Raw genomic sequence first — 22,061 nt, 5'->3', positions numbered from 1 at the left:
TTTGGAGGAAAAAGGGGAGCTTGCAAGCCGAAGAACACCATCCCAACCGTGAAGCACGGGGGTGACAGCATCATGCTGTGGGGGTGCTTTGCTGCAGGAGGGACTGGTGCACTTCACAAAATAGATGGCATCATGAGGAAGGACAATTATGTGGATATATTAAAGCAACATCTCAAGACAGTCAGGAAGTTAAAGCTTGGTCGTAAATGGGTCTTCCAAATGGACAATGACCCCAAGCATACTTCCAAAGTTGTGGCAAAATGGCTTAAGGACAACAAAGTCAAGGTATTGGAGTGGCCATCACAAAGCCCTGACCTCAATCCTATAGAAAATGTGTGGGCAGAACTGAAAAAGCGTGTGCGAGCACGGAGGCCTTCAAACCTGACTCAGTTACACCAGCTCTGTCAGGAGGAATGGGCCAAAATTCACCCAACTTATTGTGGGAAGCTTGTGGAAGGCTACCCAAAACATTTTACCCAAGTTTAACAATTTAAAGGCAATACTACCAAATACTAATACTAACTAAATACTAACGTCTGACCCACTGGGAATGTGATGAAAGAAATAAAAGATGAAAGAAATTATTCTCTCTACTATTATTCTGACATTTCACATTCTTAAAATAAAGTGGTGATCCTAACTGACCTAAGACAGGGCATTTTTACTAGGATTAAATGTCAGGAATTGTGAAAAACTGAGTTTAAATGTATTTGGCTAAGGTGTATGTAAACTTCCGACTTCAACTGTACCCAATACACAGGGGTGCACATAACTGGTACGCAGGTACGCAAGCGCGACAAAAATCAGGAATGCGTAATGCCACGTGTTACTACGCGCCTTTGCGTACTTGACCGATCTTCTCATCTAACCTTACACATGACATGTTGCTTGTTAACTACTGTCAGGGATGTCCAAAAAGCAACAGACATTAAGCAGCTTCTTTGGCCTTTCGCCACCTACAAAGAAACGGCAACTGGAGCCAGAGCCGAAGAAAATATTTTTTTCTGAAAAGTGGCTCCAAGATGTGCAGTGGCTTGAAGCTAACGATGAACGCACTGAAATGTGGTGCAAGATTTGCCGCTCAAATCCACATCTAGCAGACAAAACAGGTGCATTTTATAAAGGCTCAAAGAATTTCAACCATCCTTTATTTGACAAACATGAAAAGAGCAAGGAGCACACGAATGTGGCGCAAGCCATTGCTAATAAACAAGCTAGCCGAGAAGAAATGTCCAGTCGCCCACTTGCCAGATGGCGAGACAAGCTGAATGAAGAACAGCGGCAAGCTCTGTTTAATAATTTTCTCCTTGCCTTCCATAAAGCTAAACACGCACGTCCCATGTCTTCCTATTCTGAGGATGTTCCTTTACTGAAGCGGCTAGGAGTAAATGTCAGAGGTGCATGTCATTCACGTGAAGGGGGCACACGGATCATGCAGAGCATCGTTCACACCATCAGCGGGGAGTTACGAGCCAAGTTGCAGTCTGCTGAATTTTGGGGGCTGCTTTTTGATGGATCTGAGGACATCACAAAAACTGAGCAGGAAATCGTTTACATTGTGTCTGTGTCCAGCAACGGAGAGTTTACTTCAGACTTTATTGATTGAATTGGGTGCTGACCGAACCGCGCAGGCCATAACAGACGGACTTGTGAGACTTTTCCAGGACACAGGCTTGGATGACTGGACAACAAAGTTGGTCGCTGTGTGCACAGACGGGGCTGCTGTCAACGTAGGTATCTACAACGGCGTTGTGCCAAAACTCCGGCAACTTCTGTGCACCGCACACACACTGGAGAATTGCGCGAAATCAGCTGATCGCAACGTTCCTTACTGTGAGACATTTAATCGCTCTGTGGTCAAGCTGCTGCAGTTTTATTTACAAAAAGGTGGAGCAAAAAAAACTGCTGCACTGAATAAGCTATGTGAAGAAAATGGGATCTCCTTTGTGAAACTGGGTAAGTTTCATAATATCAGATGGTCTGCACGGAGGCATGAAACACTGTTAACAATATCAATACTATTGCCAGCCATTAAAATGCAACTGGTTACGAGTGATAACAGTGACTTGCAGCATATCTGCACAGAGCGTTTTCAGTGCTTTCTGTCAAACATGCTTGACATTTGCAACATTTTGAAGACCACATCCATTAGGTTTCAGAAGGAAAAGCTGACCATTGGAGAATGTAAGGATGAACTCATGGTGGCCATTGGACAGTTCACACTTCTGCTTGATGGTGAAAGCCACAGGGCACACACTGTTTCCAATGCTGATGCTGACAGAGACAAGACACACTTACTCAGGGGGTTAATTGAAGAGTTTGAAATCAGATATGACTCCCTCAAGTCATGTGATCATTTCTTAGTATTTGATCCTTCAACATGGCCTCAGGAAATGCAAGACCTCCACAGTTTTGGAAACACAACAGTTTGCAGCATTCTCAAGAAATATGAGGCCACCTTGGAACTTGACAAAGATACCACTGTGACAGAATGGATGCGCTTAAAGCAGGCAGGAAAACGCCTGGGAGCCTCTTCTGTGTATGACTTGGTCCAAATAGTAAATACAAGTAACCCAGATGCTTACTCCAACATCAACAAGGTGGTTAAACTGTCTCTTACACTGCCTTCAAGCAGTGCAGCTTGTGAGAGGGGATTCTCACATCTCAACATAATAAAAACCAAGTACAGATCTCGTCTGTCACATGCTCGTCTCTCAGCCCTGATGCACATTCACCTGTCAAAGCAGACCACAGAGACATTTGACCCAAAGCCTGCTGTTGACCTGTGGATGGAGACAGCTAATCGGAGGCTCAACCAAGGACAGGGAGATGCATCTGCAGCATCTTCATCATCTACCATGCAGGAAGCTGAAGCAGAGGACAGTGGGGCCGACACTGAAGAGGACAGTGGTGGCGGCACTGAGGAGGACAGTGAGGAAGACTGCACTTATTAAGACCACGCTACATATGGGGTGAGTACCAGACACCATCTGCTGGTACTCACCTGAGTAACTCACTGAAAAAGTTATGTGCACCCCTGCCAATACACACAAAACTAGTAAGGAATGGGATTTAAGAATATATACATATATACAAAAAAGTATTTGATCCCCTGCTGATTTTGTACGTTTGCCCACTGACAGAGAAATTATCAGTCAATAATTTTAATGGTAGGTTTATATGAACAGTGAGAGACAGAATAACAACAAAAAAATTCAGAAAATCACATGTCAAAAATGTTATAAATTGATTTGCATTTTAAAGAGGGAGGGGTTTTGAGCTAGAAGGGATGAGGATGGGACTAAATACAGTGGGGGAAAAAAAGTATTTAGTCAGCCACCAATTGTGTAAGTTCTCCCACTTAAAAAGACGAGAGAGGCCTGTAATTTTCATCATAGGTACAATAAAATGCAAATTAATTACTTAAAAATCATACAATGTGATTTTATGGATTTTTGTTTTAGATTCCGTCTCTCACAGTTGAAGTGTACCTATGATAAAAATTACAGACCTCTACATGCTTTGTAAGTAGGAAAACCTGCAAAATCGGCAGTGTATCAAATACTTGTTCTCCCCACTGTATATTATAAAAATAAAGCAAACTGGATGGATTATGGGGAAAAATGCACCAAATTATTTTTTAATCTTCAACATAGAAATGCTAGTCACCCATGATTCCCCAAATTATATTTTGAAGGAGGAAGCAAAGTACTTTAAGCATATGTTTTCATTTCAGTGGCCTCCATCTCCACTAACTGAAGCTAATTGTAGGGATTTTTTTCTATTGATAATGTAAAACTAACAGCCATACAGAAAGACTCATGTGAAGGTGAAATTACAGAGGAGGAACTTCTGGATGCAATTAAAGACTTTAAGTCCAGGAAAACTCCAAGGTTGGATGGCATACCAGTCGAGGTATACCAAACCTTTTTTGATATACTCAGAGGACCGTTATTAGCATGTTTTAACCACTCCTATGTAAATGGTAGATTATCAGACACTCAAGAAGAAGGTCTGATTTCACTATTACTGAAGCAGGATACAAGTAGGAAATATAAAGATCCAGTCTGTTTAAAAAATTGGAGGCCCCTTACACTTCAGTGTTGTGATGCAAAAATTCTAGCAAAATGTATAGCGCATAGAATTAAAAAGGTATTGTTGGACATTATTCATTCTAATCAGACAGGTTTTTTACATGGACGATACATTGGAGATAATATAAGGCAAGTACTGGAAACAATGGAACACTATGAAAAATCTGGGAAACCAGGCCTGCTATTCATAGCAGACTTTGAAAAGGCATTTGATAAAGTACGACTGGAGTTTATATATAAATGCTTGGAGCAGCTCAATTTAGGAGAATCTCTTATAAAATGGGTTAAATCATGTATAGTAACCCTAGGTGTAAAATAGTAAATAATGGCTATTTCTCTGAAAGTTTTAAACTGTCAAGAGGAGTAAAACAAGGTTGTCCACTATCGGCATATCTATTTATTATGGCCATCGAAATGTTAGCTATTAAAATTAGATCCAACAATAATATCAAGGGATTAGAAATCCAGGGCTTAAAAACAAAGATGTAATTGTACGCTGATGATTCATGTTTTCTTTTAAATCCACAACTTGAATCCCTCTAGATCTAGATACATTTTCAAACCTCTCTGGATTACAACCAAATTATGATAAATGTACTATATACTCAGAATATATATCCCAAATGAAATAGCATGAATTAGCATAAATAGATAAGATCTTGCTACCATGGAAAGGTAAATACCTGTCTATTTGTGGAAAAATCCCCCTGATTAAAATCCCAGTTTACATATTTGCTTATGGTTTTAGGGCCCCGTGTAGCTCAGTTGGTAGAGCATGGCGCTTGCAACGCCAGGGTTGTGAGTTCGATTCCCATGGCTGGCCAATATGAAAAAAATAAATATATATATATATATTGTGATGTCACGAGAGGCTGTGTCCTGAAGGGACGTTACATCCCTGAGGTGGCTGCAAACCCAGACAGCTATGGCTCCATCTGCTGGTATGGTCGGGAACTCCACCCTCTATGGCCAATCTTCCCACGCAGCTGAAACAAATGAGGAGCTGATGAGCTGAAGGTTTGGGAAGGGAAGAGACACAGTCTCCAACCTGGGCTCTCTGGAGGACAAGAGTGCTGCACGTCCACTTCCATGAGGGAATATAAGGATTTGGAGATACTTACCTTTGGGAAATACTCACCTTTGGATATATGCACCTGTGGAAATACGTGAGAGACATTTGGAAGGACTTTTTGGCTGGGTTGGCCACTAGCTGCAACGTGGACTACAGTAAGGCTGGGGAAAAGTTATCTGAGCGAGTGAGAATTATGATTTTGGATGTGGAAGAGACATCCCTGAACTGTTAACCCTTAAAGAGCCACAAGAGAACAGAATTTTGTTATATTTTTCGTTAATTTCCCAAGACCTATAATAAAATCCTTGTTTTGTTTGAACCTTGTCTCCTTGCACTACTTGAGCAATCCCGCTGAAAGCTGTGTAGCCTCTCGTGACGTCACAGATGGTGGAGAATACAGGCAAGCTCAAGCGTTGATAGTGCATGTCAGAGGAGGATACCGAAGGTTTGATCACCCAGTTTTCCAAGTTGGCCGTAGGCTCCCGCCCGACTGAAATGGAGGACATATTGAAAGCCCTTGTTGCTGGCCAGCAAGCCCAGATGCAAGCAAACGCGTGGCTCTCTTGGAGGAGCAAAAGAAAGCCAACCTTCTGAAGGCAGAGGAATTGCAGTTGCAGAGACAGAGGGTGGTCCAAAATACCCGCCCAATAAAGGCAAGTGACTTTATATCTAAGATGGGAGCTACCGATGACATTGAGGCATACCTGCATGCATTTGAGGCCACGGCCACTAGGGAAGCCTGGCCCAAGCAACAGTGGGTTGGTCTGTTAGCCCCCTTTCTAACCGGGGAATCGCTTGAATGCTGTCCGGGACCTGGGCCCTGACCAGGTTACTGACTATGATGCCCTGAAGTCTGAGATCCTCAGCAGATATGGACTCACAAAGTTTGGTATGGCCCAGCGCTTTCACAGCTGGACCTTTCAACCAGACCAACCTCCTCGGGCGCAGATGCATGAACTTGTCCCAATCGCAAGGAAATGGCTGGATCCGCAGAGGAATACAGCAGCGGCGGTGGTGGAGGCCGTTGTGGTGGATCGTTACCACGCGCCCTGCCTTATGAGGCAAAAGGTTCATCAGTCAACAGGCCTTGACCACGGCTGATCTGACCGTGTGAAGCTGTGGAAAAGTACCAGGCCACAGCGGAGATGCTGAATGCTTCCCGAAAAGACCCCAGGAGTGCGGCCCCACCACAAATGGGAAGAACCCGTCCAAAGGACCCAAGGTCTCGAACCCAGCCACGTCAGGACTTATCCCGCCCAGGGGGAGCCAGAAACCAGGCGGGTCCAAGAAGAGTACACCAGGAGGGGGAAACTCGACAGTGTTACCGGTGTGGGGAGATGGGACATATCTCCTGGCAGTGTGGGAAACCAGCCGATGAACCTATGCCCACTGCGGAGTCCTCCAGCTCAGCACCCACACACCGCTTTTGCCTCGCTCTTGGGAGTCGTAGATGGGGGCAAAGATCGACCCCCCACCTGCCCGGTAACTGTGAATCACCATGATGTGGAGGCCTTACTGGATTCTGGTAGCCGGGCCACCCTGGTGCGTAAGGATTTGGTGGGCCCAACGTGTCTGACCCCGGGAAAGTCCTCCCAGTTTCCTGTGTCCATGGGGACACCAGAGAATACCCCATTACTGAACTTACAATGACCAGCACACGGGGAACCATACACACGACGGGGTGGTTGATTCCCTCCCCGTCCCTGTCCTAATTGGACGAGACTGCCCAGCCTTTTACCCACTCTGGAGAGAGTCTCAGGAGAGGATAACCGAGTACCTCGGAAACGGAGAGGCAAGACTCATCCTGGGAAGGCTCCGGTGCAATCCTCCGAGTTACTCACTCCCGCCCGGGCTCTGATAGGGATGGCAGGTGGCCAGACCGACACAGAGACGGAGCTACAGAATCTGGACAAAGAACTGTCTGGTCTGAAGGGGACCGCTGAGAGGTATCGTTTGTTAAAGCAACAGTTAGACATGAAGACAGAAGAGTTAGATATCCTCCAGGCTAAACTCAACAGAGCTCCTTCCCCTAAGCAACAGGAGGAGCTGGAGAGGCTGCGCAGGACCATCGAGGAGTGTGAGGAGACCCTGCGCAGTAGTAAGGAGGTCCAGAAGAAGGCAGAGGAGAAGTACAAGGTGTTGGAGAACAAGATGAAGAATGCGGAGGCAGAGAGAGAGAAGGAACTGGAAGCTGCTCAACAGAAGCTAAACTCTGCTAAAACCAAGGCTGAAGCGTTCAGTAAGAAACTCAAGGAGAGACAACAGGAGGCTGAGTCCCTGGTCCTAGAGTTGGAGGAGTTGAAGAGAGAGCAGTCTGGCAAGCACCACGGCAATGCGGACGCCCTCTCCCGGCGTGATGCCTTCTTCGCTGCCTTTACCCGACGAGGACGTCGGTCTCCCGGGAGATGTGATGTCACGAGAGGCTGTGTCCTGGAGGGACGTTACATCCCCTGAGGTGGCTGCAAACCCAGACAGCTATGGCTCCATCTGCTGGTATGGTCGGGAACTCCACCCCTCTATGGCCAATCTTCCCACGCAGCTGAAACAAATGAGGAGCTGATGAGCTGAAGGTTTGGGAAGGGAAGAGACACAGTCTCCAACCTGGGCTCTCTGGAGGACAAGAGTGCTGCAGTCCACTTCCATGAGGAATATAAGGATTTGGAGATACTTACCTTTGGGAAATACTCACCTTTGGATATATGCACCTGTGGAAATACGTGAGAGACATTTGGAAGGACTTTTTGCTGGGTTGGCCACTAGCTGCAACGTGGACTACAGTAAGGCTGGGGAAAAGTTATCTGAGCGAGTGAGAATTATGATTTTGGATGTGGAAGAGACATCCCTGAACTGTTAACCCTTAAAGAGCCACAAGAGAACAGAATTTTGTTATATTTTCGTTAATTTCCCAAGACCTATAATAAAATCCTTGTTTTGTTTGAACCTTGTCTCCTTGCACTACTTGAGCAATCCCGCTGAAAGCTGTGTAGCCTCTCGTGACGTCACAATATATATATACAGTGGGGAGAACAAGTATTTGATACACTGTCGATTTTGCAGGTTTTCCTACTTACAAAGCATGTAGAGGTCTGTAATTTGTATCATAGGTACACTTCAACTGTGAGAGACAGAATCTAAAACAAAAATCCAGAAAATCACATTGTATGATTTTTAAGTAATTAATTTGCATTTTATTGCATGACATAAGTATTTGATCACCTACCAACCAGTAAGAATTCCGTCTCTCACAGACCTGTTCGATTTTTCTTTAAGAAGCCCTCCTGTTCTCCACTCATTACCTGTATTAACTGCACCTGTTTGAACTCGTTACCTGTATAAAAGACAGCTGTCCACACACTCAATCAAACAGACTCCAACCTCTCCACAATGGCCAAGACCAGAGAGCTGTGTAAGGACATCAGGGATACAATTGGAGACCTGCACAAGGCTGGGATGGGCTACAGGACAATAGGCAAGCAGCTTGGTGAGAAGGCAACAACTGTTGGCGCAATTATTAGAAAATGGAAGAAGTTCAAGATGACGGTCAATCACCCTCGGTCTGGGGCTCCATGCAAGATCTCACCTCGTGGGGCATCAATGATCATGAGGAAGGTGAGGGATCAGCCCAGAACTACACGACAGGACCTGGTCAATGACCTGAAGAGAGCTGGGACCACAGTCTCAAAGAAAACCATTAGTAACGCACTACGCCGTCATGGATTAAAATCCTGCAGCGCACGCAAGGTCCCCCTGCTCAAGCCAGCGCATGTCCAGGCCCGTCTGAAGTTTGCCAATGACCATCTGGATGATCCAGAGGAGGAATGGGAGAAGGTCATGTGGTCTGATGAGACAAAAATAGAGCTTTTTGGTCTAAACTCCACTCACCGTGTTTGGAGGAAGAAGAAGGATGAGTACAACCCCAAGAACACCATCCCAACCGTGAAGCATGGAGGTGGAAACATCATTCTTTGGGGATGCTTTTCTGCAAAGGGGACAGGACGACTGCACCGTATTGAGGGGGAGAATGGATGGGGCCATGTATCGCGAGATCTTGGCCAACAACCTCCTTCCCTCAGTAAGAGCATTGAAGATGGGTCGTGGCTGGGTCTTCCAGCATGACAACGACCCGAAACACACAGCCAGGGCAACTAAGGAGTGGCTCCGTAAGAAGCATCTCAAGGTCCTGGAGTGGCCTAGCCAGTCTCCAGACCTGAACCCAATAGAAAATATTTGGAGGGAGCTGAAAGTCCGTATTGCCCAGTGACAGCCCCGAAACCTGAAGGATCTGGAGAAGGTCTGTATGGAGGAGTGGGCCAAAATCCCTGCTGCAGTGTGTGCAAACCTGGTCAAGACCTACAGGAAACGTATGACCTCTGTAATTGCAAACAAAGGTTTCTGTACCAAATATTAAGTTCTGCTTTTCTGATGTATCAAATACTTATGTCATGCAATAAAATGCTAATTAATTACTTAAAAATCATGCAATGTGATTTTCTGGATTTTTGTTTTAGATTCCGTCTCTCACATTTGAAGTGTACCTATGATACAAATTACAGACCTCTACATGCTTTGTAAGTAGGAAAACCTGCAAAATCGGCAGTGTATCAAATACTTGTTCTCCCCACTGTATATATATATATATATATATATAAAAAAATATATAATAATGTATGTAAGTCGCTCTGGATAAGAGTGTCTGGTAAATGTAAAATGTAAATGTCTTGCCTACGCCTAGCGAACAGTTTTTTAAATTATATGACAAAAATAATATTCCATTTTATTTGGAACGGCAAGCCAGACAAAATTAAACGGGCCTATTTATATAATGAATATGAATTCAGAGGACAGAAATGATTAAATATTAAAGCATTAGACCTATCACTAAAAGCTTCAGTCATACAAAAGTTAGACTTAATTCTGAACTGGTTCTCTAGCAAATTAGTAAGATTGTCTCACCCCATGTTCAAGAAGGGCCTTTTTCCCTTTATTCAGATTACAACCTCTCACTTTCAGTTATTTGAAAAGGAAATAATCTCCCAAATATCACTATTTCTAAAACAAGCCATAGAAAGTTGGTTGCAATTTCAATTGAATCCTCCAGAAACGACAGAACAGATAATGCAACAAATATTGTAGTTATACTCAAATATACTAATTGATAAAAAAAACATAATTTTTTGAAAAAATGTTTTAAAAAGGTATAATCTTCGTAAATTATATCATAGGTAGGACTGGTGGAGTTATGTCGCACATGCAGCTAACAAAAACATATGGAAATGTCTGCTCTACCCAAAAATACAACCAAATAATTGCAGCATTACCGCAAAAATGGAAGAGGAAAGTGGAAGGGGGAAAAAGTAAGGAACTTGTCTGTCGGCCCTGCATTAAAGAACATAATTGGTTAAAGAAAATTGTGATAAATAATATAATAATAATATAATATGCCATTTAGCAGACGCTTTTATCCAAAGCGACTTGCAGTCATGCGTGCATACATTTTTGTGTATGGGTGGTCCCGGGGATCGAACCCACTACCTTGGCGTTACAAGCGCCGTGCTCTACCAGCTGAGCTACAGATTTCATTTAAGGACCAAAGCATTGACAGCCGTCCCATATAGATTGCAAAATAGTTGGGAAGAGATTTTTGACGTACCAATTCCATGACATATTGTTTATGAACTGATACGCAAAACAACTCCTGATTCAAAACTTTGAATTTTTCAATTTAAATTATTATACAAAATTCTTGCTACCAATAGAATGTTATTTATATGGGGGATACAATCTTCCCAGCTCTGCAGATTTTGCTGCGAAGAGACAGAATCATTAGATCATTTGTTTTGGTATTGTCCATTTGTAGCTTGTTTTAGGATTGCAATATTTACCTGGAGCTAACCCTGCAGATAGCACTACTGGGTGATCTGAAAAGTCATAGTCAATCAATCAATAATATAATGGTGTTAAGAGATAGATGGGAGGTGTTGAATGGAGTTGAAGGATGGGACTAATAACAACTAACAACAACTAATAACAACAAGATAACTCATGTAAAGCATAATGTGTCCATAATAAGTATAAAGGTTATAGGTTGAGAGCATTTGTGAAAGAGCACAGTTAGAAAGATATGGCATATAGAAGCAAACCGGATGGACATCATGAAAATGATCAGAGAGGTTGAGGGTAGAGGAAGTTCACGAGTAAAAACAAACAAAATAGAATTATTGTAACATTGACTGTGTCCATAAAATGTATATAGTATGTATAAGCTGGAAGTAGAGGCCTAAGCATTGTTGTTCACTAGTTTACTCCAATTAGGGAAGGGGTGGTGGGGTTGGAAAGTAATAAAGGGAAATATATTTATTTAAAGGATATGTATATACATCTCTGGAAAAAAGTAAGAGACCACTGCAAAATTATCAGTTTCTATGGTTTTACTATTTATAGGTACAGTGCTATGAAAAAGTATTTGCCCCCTTTCTAATTTTCTCTACTTTTGCATATTTGTGATACTGAATGTTATCAGATCTTCAACCAAAACCTAATATTAGATAAAGGGAACATAAGTGAACAAATAACACAACAATTACATATTTATTTCATTTATTTCATAAACAAAGTTATGCAACACCCAATTCCCCTGTGTGAAAAAGTAATTGCCCCCTTACACTCAATAACTGGTTGTGCCACCTTTAGCTGCAATGACTCCAACCAAATGCTTCCTGTAGTTGTTGATCAGTCTCTCACGTCACTGTGGAGGAATTTTGGCCCACTCTTCCATGCAGAACTGATTTAACTCAGTGACGTGTGGGTTATCAAGCATGAACTTCTCGTTTCAAGTCCTGCCACAACATCTCAATTGGGATTAGGTCTGGACTTTGACTAGGCCATTCCAAAACTTCCAATTTGTTGCTTTTTAGCAATTTTCATGTAGACTTGATTGTGTGTTTTGGATCATTGTCTTGCTGCATGACCCAGCTGCGCTTCAGCTTCAGCACACAGACGGATGGTCTGACATTCTCCTGTAGAATTCTCTGATACAGAGCAGAATTCATGGTTCCTTCTATTAAGGCAAGTCGTCCAGGTCCTGAGGCAGCAAAGCATCCCCAAACCATCACACCACCACCACCATGCTTGACCTTTGGTATGATGTTCTTACTGTGGAATGCAGTGTTTGGTTTTCGCCAGGGAAAATGGGACCCATCTCGTCCAAAAGATGACCTTACTCCAGTCCTCTACGGTCCAATCCTTATGGTCTTTTGCAAACCTCAGCCTGGCTCTTCTTTGCTTCTCATTGATGAAGGGCTTTTTTCTAGCTTTGCACGACTTCAGCCCTGCCCCTAGGAGCCTGTTTCAAACCGTCCTTGCCGTGCACTTCACCCCAATTGCCGTTTGCCATTCTTTTTGTAGGTCACTTGATGTCATCCTACGGTTGTTGAGTGACATTCGAATGAGTTGGCGGTCATCCCGGTCAGTAGAGAGTCGTTTCGCCCTCTGCCGGTCTGTAGCTTTGTTGTCCCCAATGCCTGCTGCTTGATCTTGTTCTTATGAACCGCCATCTTTGAAATGTTAAGGATGGAAGCAACCTGACGCTCACTGTATCCCTCTGCCAGTAAAGCCAGAATTGAACCCTTCTTTTCCTCACTCAAAACGTTCCTTTTCAACTCTTTTGGCATGGTCAATAGTTATGTTTTGATTAATATTACTTTTGAGGTACTATTAGCACTGTTTTTGCCATCCAGCTGATCCTATTGCAAGAGGATAGTGATGACTACAGCAGTGGTTTTTATACTTTTCCTCATTAAATAAGATTTGGTTCAGGTGATCACCTAATCAGTACTTAATTCAGTAGAATGAGGTGTGCCTGTGTTGGAATTCAACAGACACTGGAATGGAATGTCTGTCATACATGTAGAGATGCTGATTTAAGAAAAATTTGCAGTGGTCTCTTAATTTTTGCAAATGTATATGAATTTATATGTATGTATATGTATGTGTATATGTATGTGCATGTATGTATATGTATATATATATTTGCGAGAAAAAAAACATATGGGGGATTGGAAGTGATGCAATATTAAAGCTGATCTACCCTTTAAAAAAAACATAGCTACTAGAACTAACGCGTTTGTAAACCCGCCACAATCATGCATTACAGTGTACAGCAAGCAGTTGAGCAGTTACACTGGCGGGCCCCGGTGGCAATAAATTAATAAAACCAAAAGCTTACCTTGACTTGGAAGAGTTCCAGTGTTGGATAGCCATAGCCAGCTAACTAACATAGCATCCCTCTCTGTTTGAACCGGGTGTTTGAGTAGGCTAAACTAGCTAGCTGCATTGCTAGCTAAGTAAGGAAAAGTGAAAGTAAATATACACTAGCAGTCAAAAGTTTAGACACACCTACTCATTCAACGGTTTTTCTTTATTTTTACTATTTTTGGTGTGGTAGGTGTGTCCAAACTTTCGACTGGTACTGTATATACACAATACATATATATAGCTTTCTCTCTCTCTCTTGCTTCACCTTAATTTTGGAAGACATGAATTTGTTCAAAACTGTTCAACTATTGTCTTTCTCTCTCTTTGAGTCAACTACTCACCAAATTGTATGCACTGCAGTGCTAGCTAGCTGTATCTTATGCTTTCAGTACTAGACATTCTCTGATCCTTTGATTGGGTGGACATGTCAGTTCATGCTTCAAGAGCTCTGATAGGTTGGAGGACGTCCTTCGGAAGTTGTCATAATTACTGCGTAAGTCTATTGAAGGGGGTGAGAACCATGAGCCTCCCAGGTTTTGTATTGAAGTCAATGTACCCAGAGGAGGACAGAAATGAGCTGTCCTCCAGCTAGACTATGGTGCTACCCTACAGAGTGCTGCTGAGGCTACTGTAGACCTTCATTGCAAAATAGTGTGTTTTAATCAATTATTTGGTGACATTAATATATTTTGTATATTTTTATCTAAAAGGGATAACTTTTTTAATTTTTCACTATTTTAATTTTTATGAAATTCACTGAGGAGGATGGTCCTCCCCTTCCTCCTCTGGGGAGCCTCCACTGATCCCAACACACACCCAAATACCCTCACACCTATGATCAGACTCCCCTACTAGATGCAGTTGCAATCATAGAACTACAATTACTAAAACATGCAAAGCTCCTCAGACCATGGCAATTTGACTGCACCGTCATGGGCACCCTTCTATTTCTATGGTTGTAACATACCCCAAACGTTCAGTATTCCCTTTCAGTGTTAGTCCGTGTGGGAATAAGTATCTGGAGCAGAGCTGAGTTCAACATTTATAATGATGTAGCCATCGATACATGTTTTTTTTAACCTCTACCAGATGTCACAGCATGGTGAAAGGATTCTCAAGATGTCCTATATATGCTTACCTTAAGTTGCTGACACATAGGTATACTTAGATATGGTAGGAGACACAGAGTATGTGTAAGATGCTGCGTTTAATATGCAGTTGGCTTGGTTGCAGAGGTCATGAAACATGACATGAGGAACATTGTAGAGTAAGCAGACCAGACAAGCTGTGAGAAAGTTGTGGGCTGGGATCTTCAACCCTCTTCATAAACACTACACTGAGTATACCAAACATTAGGAACACCTTCCTAATATTGAGCTGCATCCCCCCTGTATATTTACTTTCAATTTGACTTACTTAGCTAGCAATGCAGCTAGCTAGTTTAGCCTACTCAAACACCCGGTTCAAACAGAGAGGGATGTTATGTTAGCTAGCTGGCTATGGCTATCCAACACTGGAACTCTTCCAAGTCAAGGTAAGCTTTTGGTTTTATTAATTTATTGCCACCGGGGCCCGCCGGTGTAACTGCTCAACTGCCCCCCCCCCTTTTGCCTTCAGAACAGCCTCAATTCCTTTTGGGCATAGACTCTACAAGGTGTTGAAAGTGTTCCACAGGGATGCTGGCCAATGTTGACTCCAATGCTTCCCACAGTTGTGTTAAGTTGGCTGGATGTCCTTTGGGTGGTGGACCATTCTTGATACACACAGGAAACTGTTGAGCTTGAAAGACCCATCAGTGTTGCAGTTCTTGACACAAACTGGTGTGCCTGGCACCTACTACCATACCCCGTTCAAAGGCACTTAAATATTTTGTCTTGCCCATTCACCCTCTGAATGGCACACATACACAATCCATGTCTCGAGGTTTAAAAATCCTTCTTTAACCTGTCTCCTCCCCTTCATCTACACTGATTGAAATGGATTTAACAAGTGACATCAATAAGGGATCATAGCTTTCACCTGGATTCACGTGGTCAGTCTATGTCATGGAAAGAGCAGGTGTTCTTAATGTTTTGTATACTCAGTGTATATTAACAGTTAAATTAGCACAGAATCTATGTGTAACTCAGACTTCTGCGTAAATCATGCAAGGATGTCAAATAGACTTGCTCCAAAATTCGAGTTACATTCACAGATCTTGTGTTACGATTTGGCCATAAGAGATCTATCTTGCCCATATTTGTATTATTGTAACTAATATTTGTATTAATATAATATAATAATATAATATGCCATTTACACCTGTCCTGTCCTTGATGTGATGCTGGCCTCCTTGGAGTTTCACAACATTTGGTCAGTGAACAGGTGAGAACTGGTGTCTGATGCAGTGCCATTGTCTTCCACCCATACAGCCTCCAGCCCCCACATATCTGAAGATGACTCATCTCAGATGAATACCATCTGCAATATGCTGTCAGATATATAGCGTAAGGACATTTTGTAGTGTCAGAATATCTCCAAGACACAGGTTACATGGCCTACATCTGATTAAACAGCTTCTAAGATGAAATGTTCGCCATGATTAGTGAAAAAAAGGTGTCAGAGAGAGAGAGAGAGAGAGAGAAAGCAAAGACATGAATTAGGCTGTAGATAGCAAAACAATTGTATTTTGTATTAATGGCACTTACTGTATGTTGACCAATGGATGGAATTATATTAATTTTATTTAAATGTATTTATACAGGGAAAACCCATTAAGACCAAGGCTTCTTTTAACAATCATACAAATTCACAATATTTACAATTCCAACGTGATAAAAACATACAATATTTACAAGCAATTTAAGAAAAGTAACAAAACATGATCATGAAAAAGAAAGACATTCCTCAGGAAAAAAGTAATCAACCAGCCGTCTGAACTGCCCTAGAGGCACCAAAACATCCAGCTTTAGAGGGTTCTGGAGATCATTCCACAAGTAAGGTGCAAAAAAACTAAACGCAGATCTACCTAACTCAGTGGAGACCAAAGGGATCTCCAGAGTTAGCCATCACTGTGATCGTGTCTGGTGACTCGAATGTCTTTAATTTAACAATGAAGTCAGGTATGGCGGAAGTTTGCACAAGAGGGCTTTATAATCAAAAAAGAGAGCAGTCCATTGATCTACGAGACTTAAGAGAGGGCAAGCCTACTTTCTGATACAGAATGCATTGATGTATACTGAACCTATCGCCCATAATAAAGCTTAGTGCTCTACAGTGAGGGAAAAAAGTATTTGATCCCCTGCTGATTTTGTAGTTTGCCCACTGACAAAGACATGATCAGTCTATAATTTTAATGGTAGGTTTATTTTAACAGTGAGAGACAGAATAACAACAAAAAAATCCAGAAAAACCCATGTCAAAAATGTTATAAATTGATTTGCATTTTAATGAGGGAAATAAGTATTTGACCCCTCTGCAATCTCAGGAGGGATTTTGTTCCACTCCTCTTTCAGATCTTCTCCAAGTCATTAAGGTTTCGAGGCTGACGTTTGGCAACTCGAACCTTCAGCTCCCTCCACAGATTTTCTATGGGATTAAGGTCTGGAGACTGGCTAGGCCACTCCAGGACCTTAATGTGCTGCTTCTTGAGCCACTCCTTTGTTGCCTTGGCCGTGTGTTTTGGGTCATTATCATGCTGGAATACCCATCCACGACCCATTTTCAATGCCCTATTTGAGGGAAGGAGGTTCTCACCCAAGATTTGACGGTACATGGCCCCGTCCATCGTCCCTTTGATGTGGTGAAGTTGTCCTGTCCCCTTATCAGAAAAACACCCCCAAAGCATAATGTTTCCACCTCCATGTTTGACGGTGGGGATGGTGTTCTTGGGTTCATAGGCAGCATTCATCCTCCTCCAAACACGGCGAGTTGAGTTGATGCCAAAGAGCTCGATTTTGGTCTCATCTGACCACAACACTTTCACCCAGTTCTCCTCTGAATCATTCAGATGTTCATTGGCAAACTTCAGACGGCCCTGTATATGTGCTTTCTTGAGCAGGGGGACCTTGCGGGCGCTGCAGGATATCCGTCCTTCACGGCGTAGTGTGTTACCAATTGTTTTCTTGGTGACTATGGTCCCAGCTGCCTTGAGATCATTGACAAGATCCTCCCGTGTAGTTCTGGGCTGATTCCTCACTGTTCTCATGATCATTGCAACTCCACGAGGTGAGATCTTGCATGGAGCCCCAGGCCGAGGGAGATTGACAGTCTTTTGTGTTTCTTCCATTTGCGAATAATCGCACCAACTGTTGTCATCTTCTCACCAAGCTGCTTGGCGATGGTCTTGTAGCCCATTCCAGCCTTGTGTAGGTCTACAATCTTGTCCCTGACATCCTTGGAGAGCTCTTTGGTCTTGGCCATGGTGGAGAGTTTGGAATCTGATTGATTGATTGCTTCTGTGGACAGGTGTCTTTTATACAGGTAACAAACTGAGATTAGGAGCACTCCCTTTAAGAGTGTGCTCCTAATCTCAGCTCATTACCTGTATAAAAGACACCTGGGAGCCAGAAATCTTTCTGATTGAGAGGGGGTCAAATACTTATTTCCCTCATTAAAATGCAAATCAATTTATAACATTTTTTACATGCGATTTTCTGGATTTTTTTGTTGTTATTCTGTCTCTCACTGTTCAAATAAACCTACCATTAAAATTATAGACTGATCATTTCTTCGTCAGTGGGCAAACGTACAAAATCAACAGGGGATCAAATACTTTTTTCCCTCACTGTATGATAAACTACGTCCAATGGTTTCAAATATATGATATCACTACAGTCTGAAGCCGGAATGAATGTTGACTGAATGATTTGTTTCCTGCTATTTAAAGGCATGCCCTATTCCTATAAAGGAAGCCCATTTTAATTCTTAACTTCTTAACTAACAATAACAATATGTTAGATAACAAGTCTTCCCCTTTCCAGTAGCATGCTGAGGAGAATAAGGAATGTTCTGTATGTTTTCCTGATTAGGCTATGTCCAGTAACTTCTGGGAAGTCTCAGGCCCATCAATATTTCTGGATTTGTTTTCCTCTGTCCTTGCATCCATAATGAGTCAGGACCTTGACCAGTGGCATTGGGGGATTAAGGAATGCCTGGATATCCCAGAAAGCTACAACAAAGAGGCCGCTAAAGAAAGGGCACTATTGACATGTTCTGTTGCAGAGGGACACAATCTTATTATTAAGGTTTTCTGCAAAGACTTGGAGCTTTTAACCTCACACAATTGTTATCATCGTAACATGCTTGCTGGTAAATAGATTGGGGCAGATAATCAAATGATCAGTCTGTAGTCTAAAGATTATACATAAAAGAAATATTCGAATAATGATGTAGAACAAGCACATCATCAGCCATTATAGCTATGCAAACTGCATCAAATAATTAGCTGACTGATTTAACTCATCGAGGCAATTCTTCAGGTCCAATAGTGTTGCAATTCCGATCTCCGATCCTCCTGTAATCCAAAGCTGAGTTTGGCGCAGGGCAGGCTTTTACACAGAGCACAGCCCTTGTGTGGATAGAGTCACGTCCTTGTGAAGCCGATAGGGAGTATTAGGGACGGTCCATGTAAGGACAAAATCACTGTCCTCGAGTCGTGGACAATATGGGACAGTCTGACAGCACTGCAATTAGGTCTCATACAGTCACCTCGAAGTGCTGCGGTCGTGAACATGTAGTTTCCTTGAACTAGAAAATATTGACATTTCATACACATTTTGTTGCCATGTCCAATAAGTATTGCAGCTGCAATTAACAGAAATAGTACTTGTAGTAATACACATTAAAGACAACTTAACTAGCCATAATATAGGAAGCTTTCTGCAACAATTCACTATTTACATTCTAGACTGTGTCTGTTCAGTGACTTGAATGTAACCCAGTGATCCACTGGCCTTAATTTCTCTAAGAACTATCCATCATGAAGTGGCTCCCTTCAGTAGAACAATGTCCTTGTGCCCCTGCTACGACACATCCATGGGTAAAATGGGTAGAGGACTTGGACTATGGGGGCGGGCGTGCAACAAGAATAATGGGAACTTTGTTCGACCCGCATGAGGCTGGAGGTGGAACTTTCATCTTAATCCAGCAAAATGTCCAGCAGTCTAAAAGGGACTGCCAGCAAAGGGGTTCGTTCAGAACTGGTCTATGTGTACAGAAAGGCACGGCCATAGTGTGAAAGGATAGCGGAGGGCTCTGCAATCATGCTGACCCGAAAGATAACACTACTGGAAGCCTGGGAGAGGCACAGGACCTTTCGGAGGAAGAAAGCTAAAGTCCTGAAAATATGTCCTCGTCTACTGTAAGTGGATATACACCTTTAAGGAGGGTGGTGATTGGGGTTCACAGTCTCAATGTTAGGTATCTAGTTGTGAGGTAGAAGTTCTCTGTTTGTCCTTAAAGATGTGATGGTAGTCAGTGCTCAATTATCAACATGGTTGGTACACTCAGAAAATAACTTTAATAAAATAAAATATAATTCAATTGTTAATAATATCCTAAATTGAATGGACCACATTGGTGGTTGTATGCAAGAGGGAATTGGTTTGATTGTTTCAGCCAGAGTCGACAGGTTTTGTTGTGCTAAGTAACATTTTATCTACATACATACTATTGTGATGATTTTATCCTGGATTTTGTCAATATTTTGTGATGAGTACAGCAAAGCAGATCTTCAACGCATTATTTTACAACCTTTAACACATTATTTTAGCGTCTTATTGCAACTGGAAGTTTTGAGAAATTATATGATACAAATGTGTATTTCCTTGTATTATCAACTGGAACACAGTTTTTAATTTTTTTTAATGTGTTGTTCAGTAACCCAGCGTGAGACAGCTGGTTAGTGTGTGTGTGTGTGTGTGTGTGTGCACGTCTGTGTTTGTGCGTGCATGCACGCCTGTGGAGCAACCAGCCACACTTCCTTGGTATGGTCAAAATAGTATTATTTATAAGTCATCTTGTCATTGGAAAGGAGTTTCCATTGACAAAAGAGGAAGGGGATTCTGTAAAGTGGTTTCAAGTGTAAGGGTTGGCGTGAGGTGTGACCCAGGTGAGGTGCAGGATATACAGTAGGCAGTAGGCAGAGATGGTGAAAACAAGGATCTTTACTGGTGGTCCCGAAGCCAGGATACAAAACAACGGACTTAACACCATAAAAGAAAGGTGGAGCAAATAAGTCTCCAAAAACAGGCTGACAGCCAAAATACGAAATAGTAACTACGACTGAAATAATAAAGAAACAGGGAGAACACTTCTCGAGTACCTGTACATACTTCTCCGATCAGACACTGATTAGTACTGCTGAGCATAGAGAAACAAGCAGAGAAAACAGAGCAAGGGAACACAGGGAAGTGAGGGCATAAATACACAGGTGAACAGGTAGACACAGGTGACACCAATAGGATAATGATTAGTCCAGACTGTGAGTGAGGAGGTGCCTAAGGTTGTCGGAGGATGACACCTAGTGGGTCGCTACGGAACTGCGACCCCATCCTGTAACATTCAAGGCTACGGATTCTTGTGCAAAGTACAGATGAAGGCATGACTGCTCAAAACACAGAAAAGGACCCACATTTCAGCTGAAGCTCCTCACCTAGTCTTTTCTCTGTGTCCCTGTCCCTCTCCATGAAATACCCTTATGAAACAATATGCTAAAACACATTGTTTTAAATAATGCGTTTTAAATATGTATTTTTTCAACTTCCATTTTCGTACCTAATATCTTTTCATCTTGCTGATCCATCCCTCCAACTCACAGCCCACTGCTGAGAGACCCCGGTGTGGTTGCATCTCTCGCCCAGCAGAATGCCAAGATGGTCGCCCTGCTCCCTCCCACAGGCACCGAAGTGTTCCGCCGCTTCACCCTTGAGTCGCTGGCGGAGATCGAGAGGCGGATGGCAGAGGAAGCAGAGGAGCAGGAGAGAAAAAAGGCCCTGAACATTGAGGTACATTTAACACTTTAGTCATTTAGCAGACACTTATCCAGATTCCAGAGTGACTTTACAATCAGTGGATTCAGATAAGGTAGTTAAAACGACCACATATCACAGTCAAGCCATTGCAAGTAAAACTTTCTTTAAAAATAGCTGCTATCCGCAAAATCAGTGCTAGTAAGAAATGGTAAAGTGTTAGTAATCATGTTTGTTTTGTTACCTTTTCGGAGGTGGCAGAGGAGGACCTGCCAAAGCCTGCTGTCGACCTGGAGGCCGGCAAGGCCCTGCCGTTCATCTACGGAGACCCGCCACCTGAGCTGTTCAACACGCCCCTGGAGGAACTGGATCCTTTCTACAAATCACACAAAGTGAGCACTGCAGCCCCCGTCCCTTAGTAGCCTGAAGACTGAGTGTCCACATAACCAGACATTGTCACAAAGTCATTTCCTTTACAATAAGATCAAATCAGATGTGTATTTTGACAGACTTACACATTCCAAATAATATTATTATATATCTTACGTTATTATTCAGAGGGTAAATGCCCTCTGATTACAACAATAACTGATGTATCATGATGATTCATGCAAACTCTATTTTGCTAATATCCTTGAGACAAACATGAATACGTTCAGTTAAAGTAAAGATCATATTTCTTTACTAATCTTT

The 22,061-nt window shown here is 42.5% G+C and overlaps 1 protein-coding gene across 1 annotated transcript in view; it reads left to right on the top strand.

The window, feature by feature from the left end:
- Positions 1–22,061, top strand: part of LOC121551960 (sodium channel protein type 4 subunit alpha B) — a 69,501-nt gene that overhangs the window by 15,676 nt on the left and 31,764 nt on the right. The window contains exons 2-3 of the mRNA XM_041864644.2: positions 21,218–21,404; positions 21,623–21,760. Of these exons, the coding sequence (XP_041720578.1) occupies positions 21,273–21,404; positions 21,623–21,760 (270 nt within the window). The 5' untranslated portion in view covers positions 21,218–21,272. The remainder of the gene's footprint in view (positions 1–21,217; positions 21,405–21,622; positions 21,761–22,061) is intronic.

Source organism: Coregonus clupeaformis, chromosome 35, assembly GCF_020615455.1.
Source record: "Coregonus clupeaformis isolate EN_2021a chromosome 35, ASM2061545v1, whole genome shotgun sequence".
Classification (NCBI taxonomy): domain Eukaryota; kingdom Metazoa; phylum Chordata; class Actinopteri; order Salmoniformes; family Salmonidae; genus Coregonus; species Coregonus clupeaformis.
The sequence above is the reverse complement of the archived record's forward strand: the minus strand, read 5'-3'. Positions and strand labels throughout refer to the sequence as shown.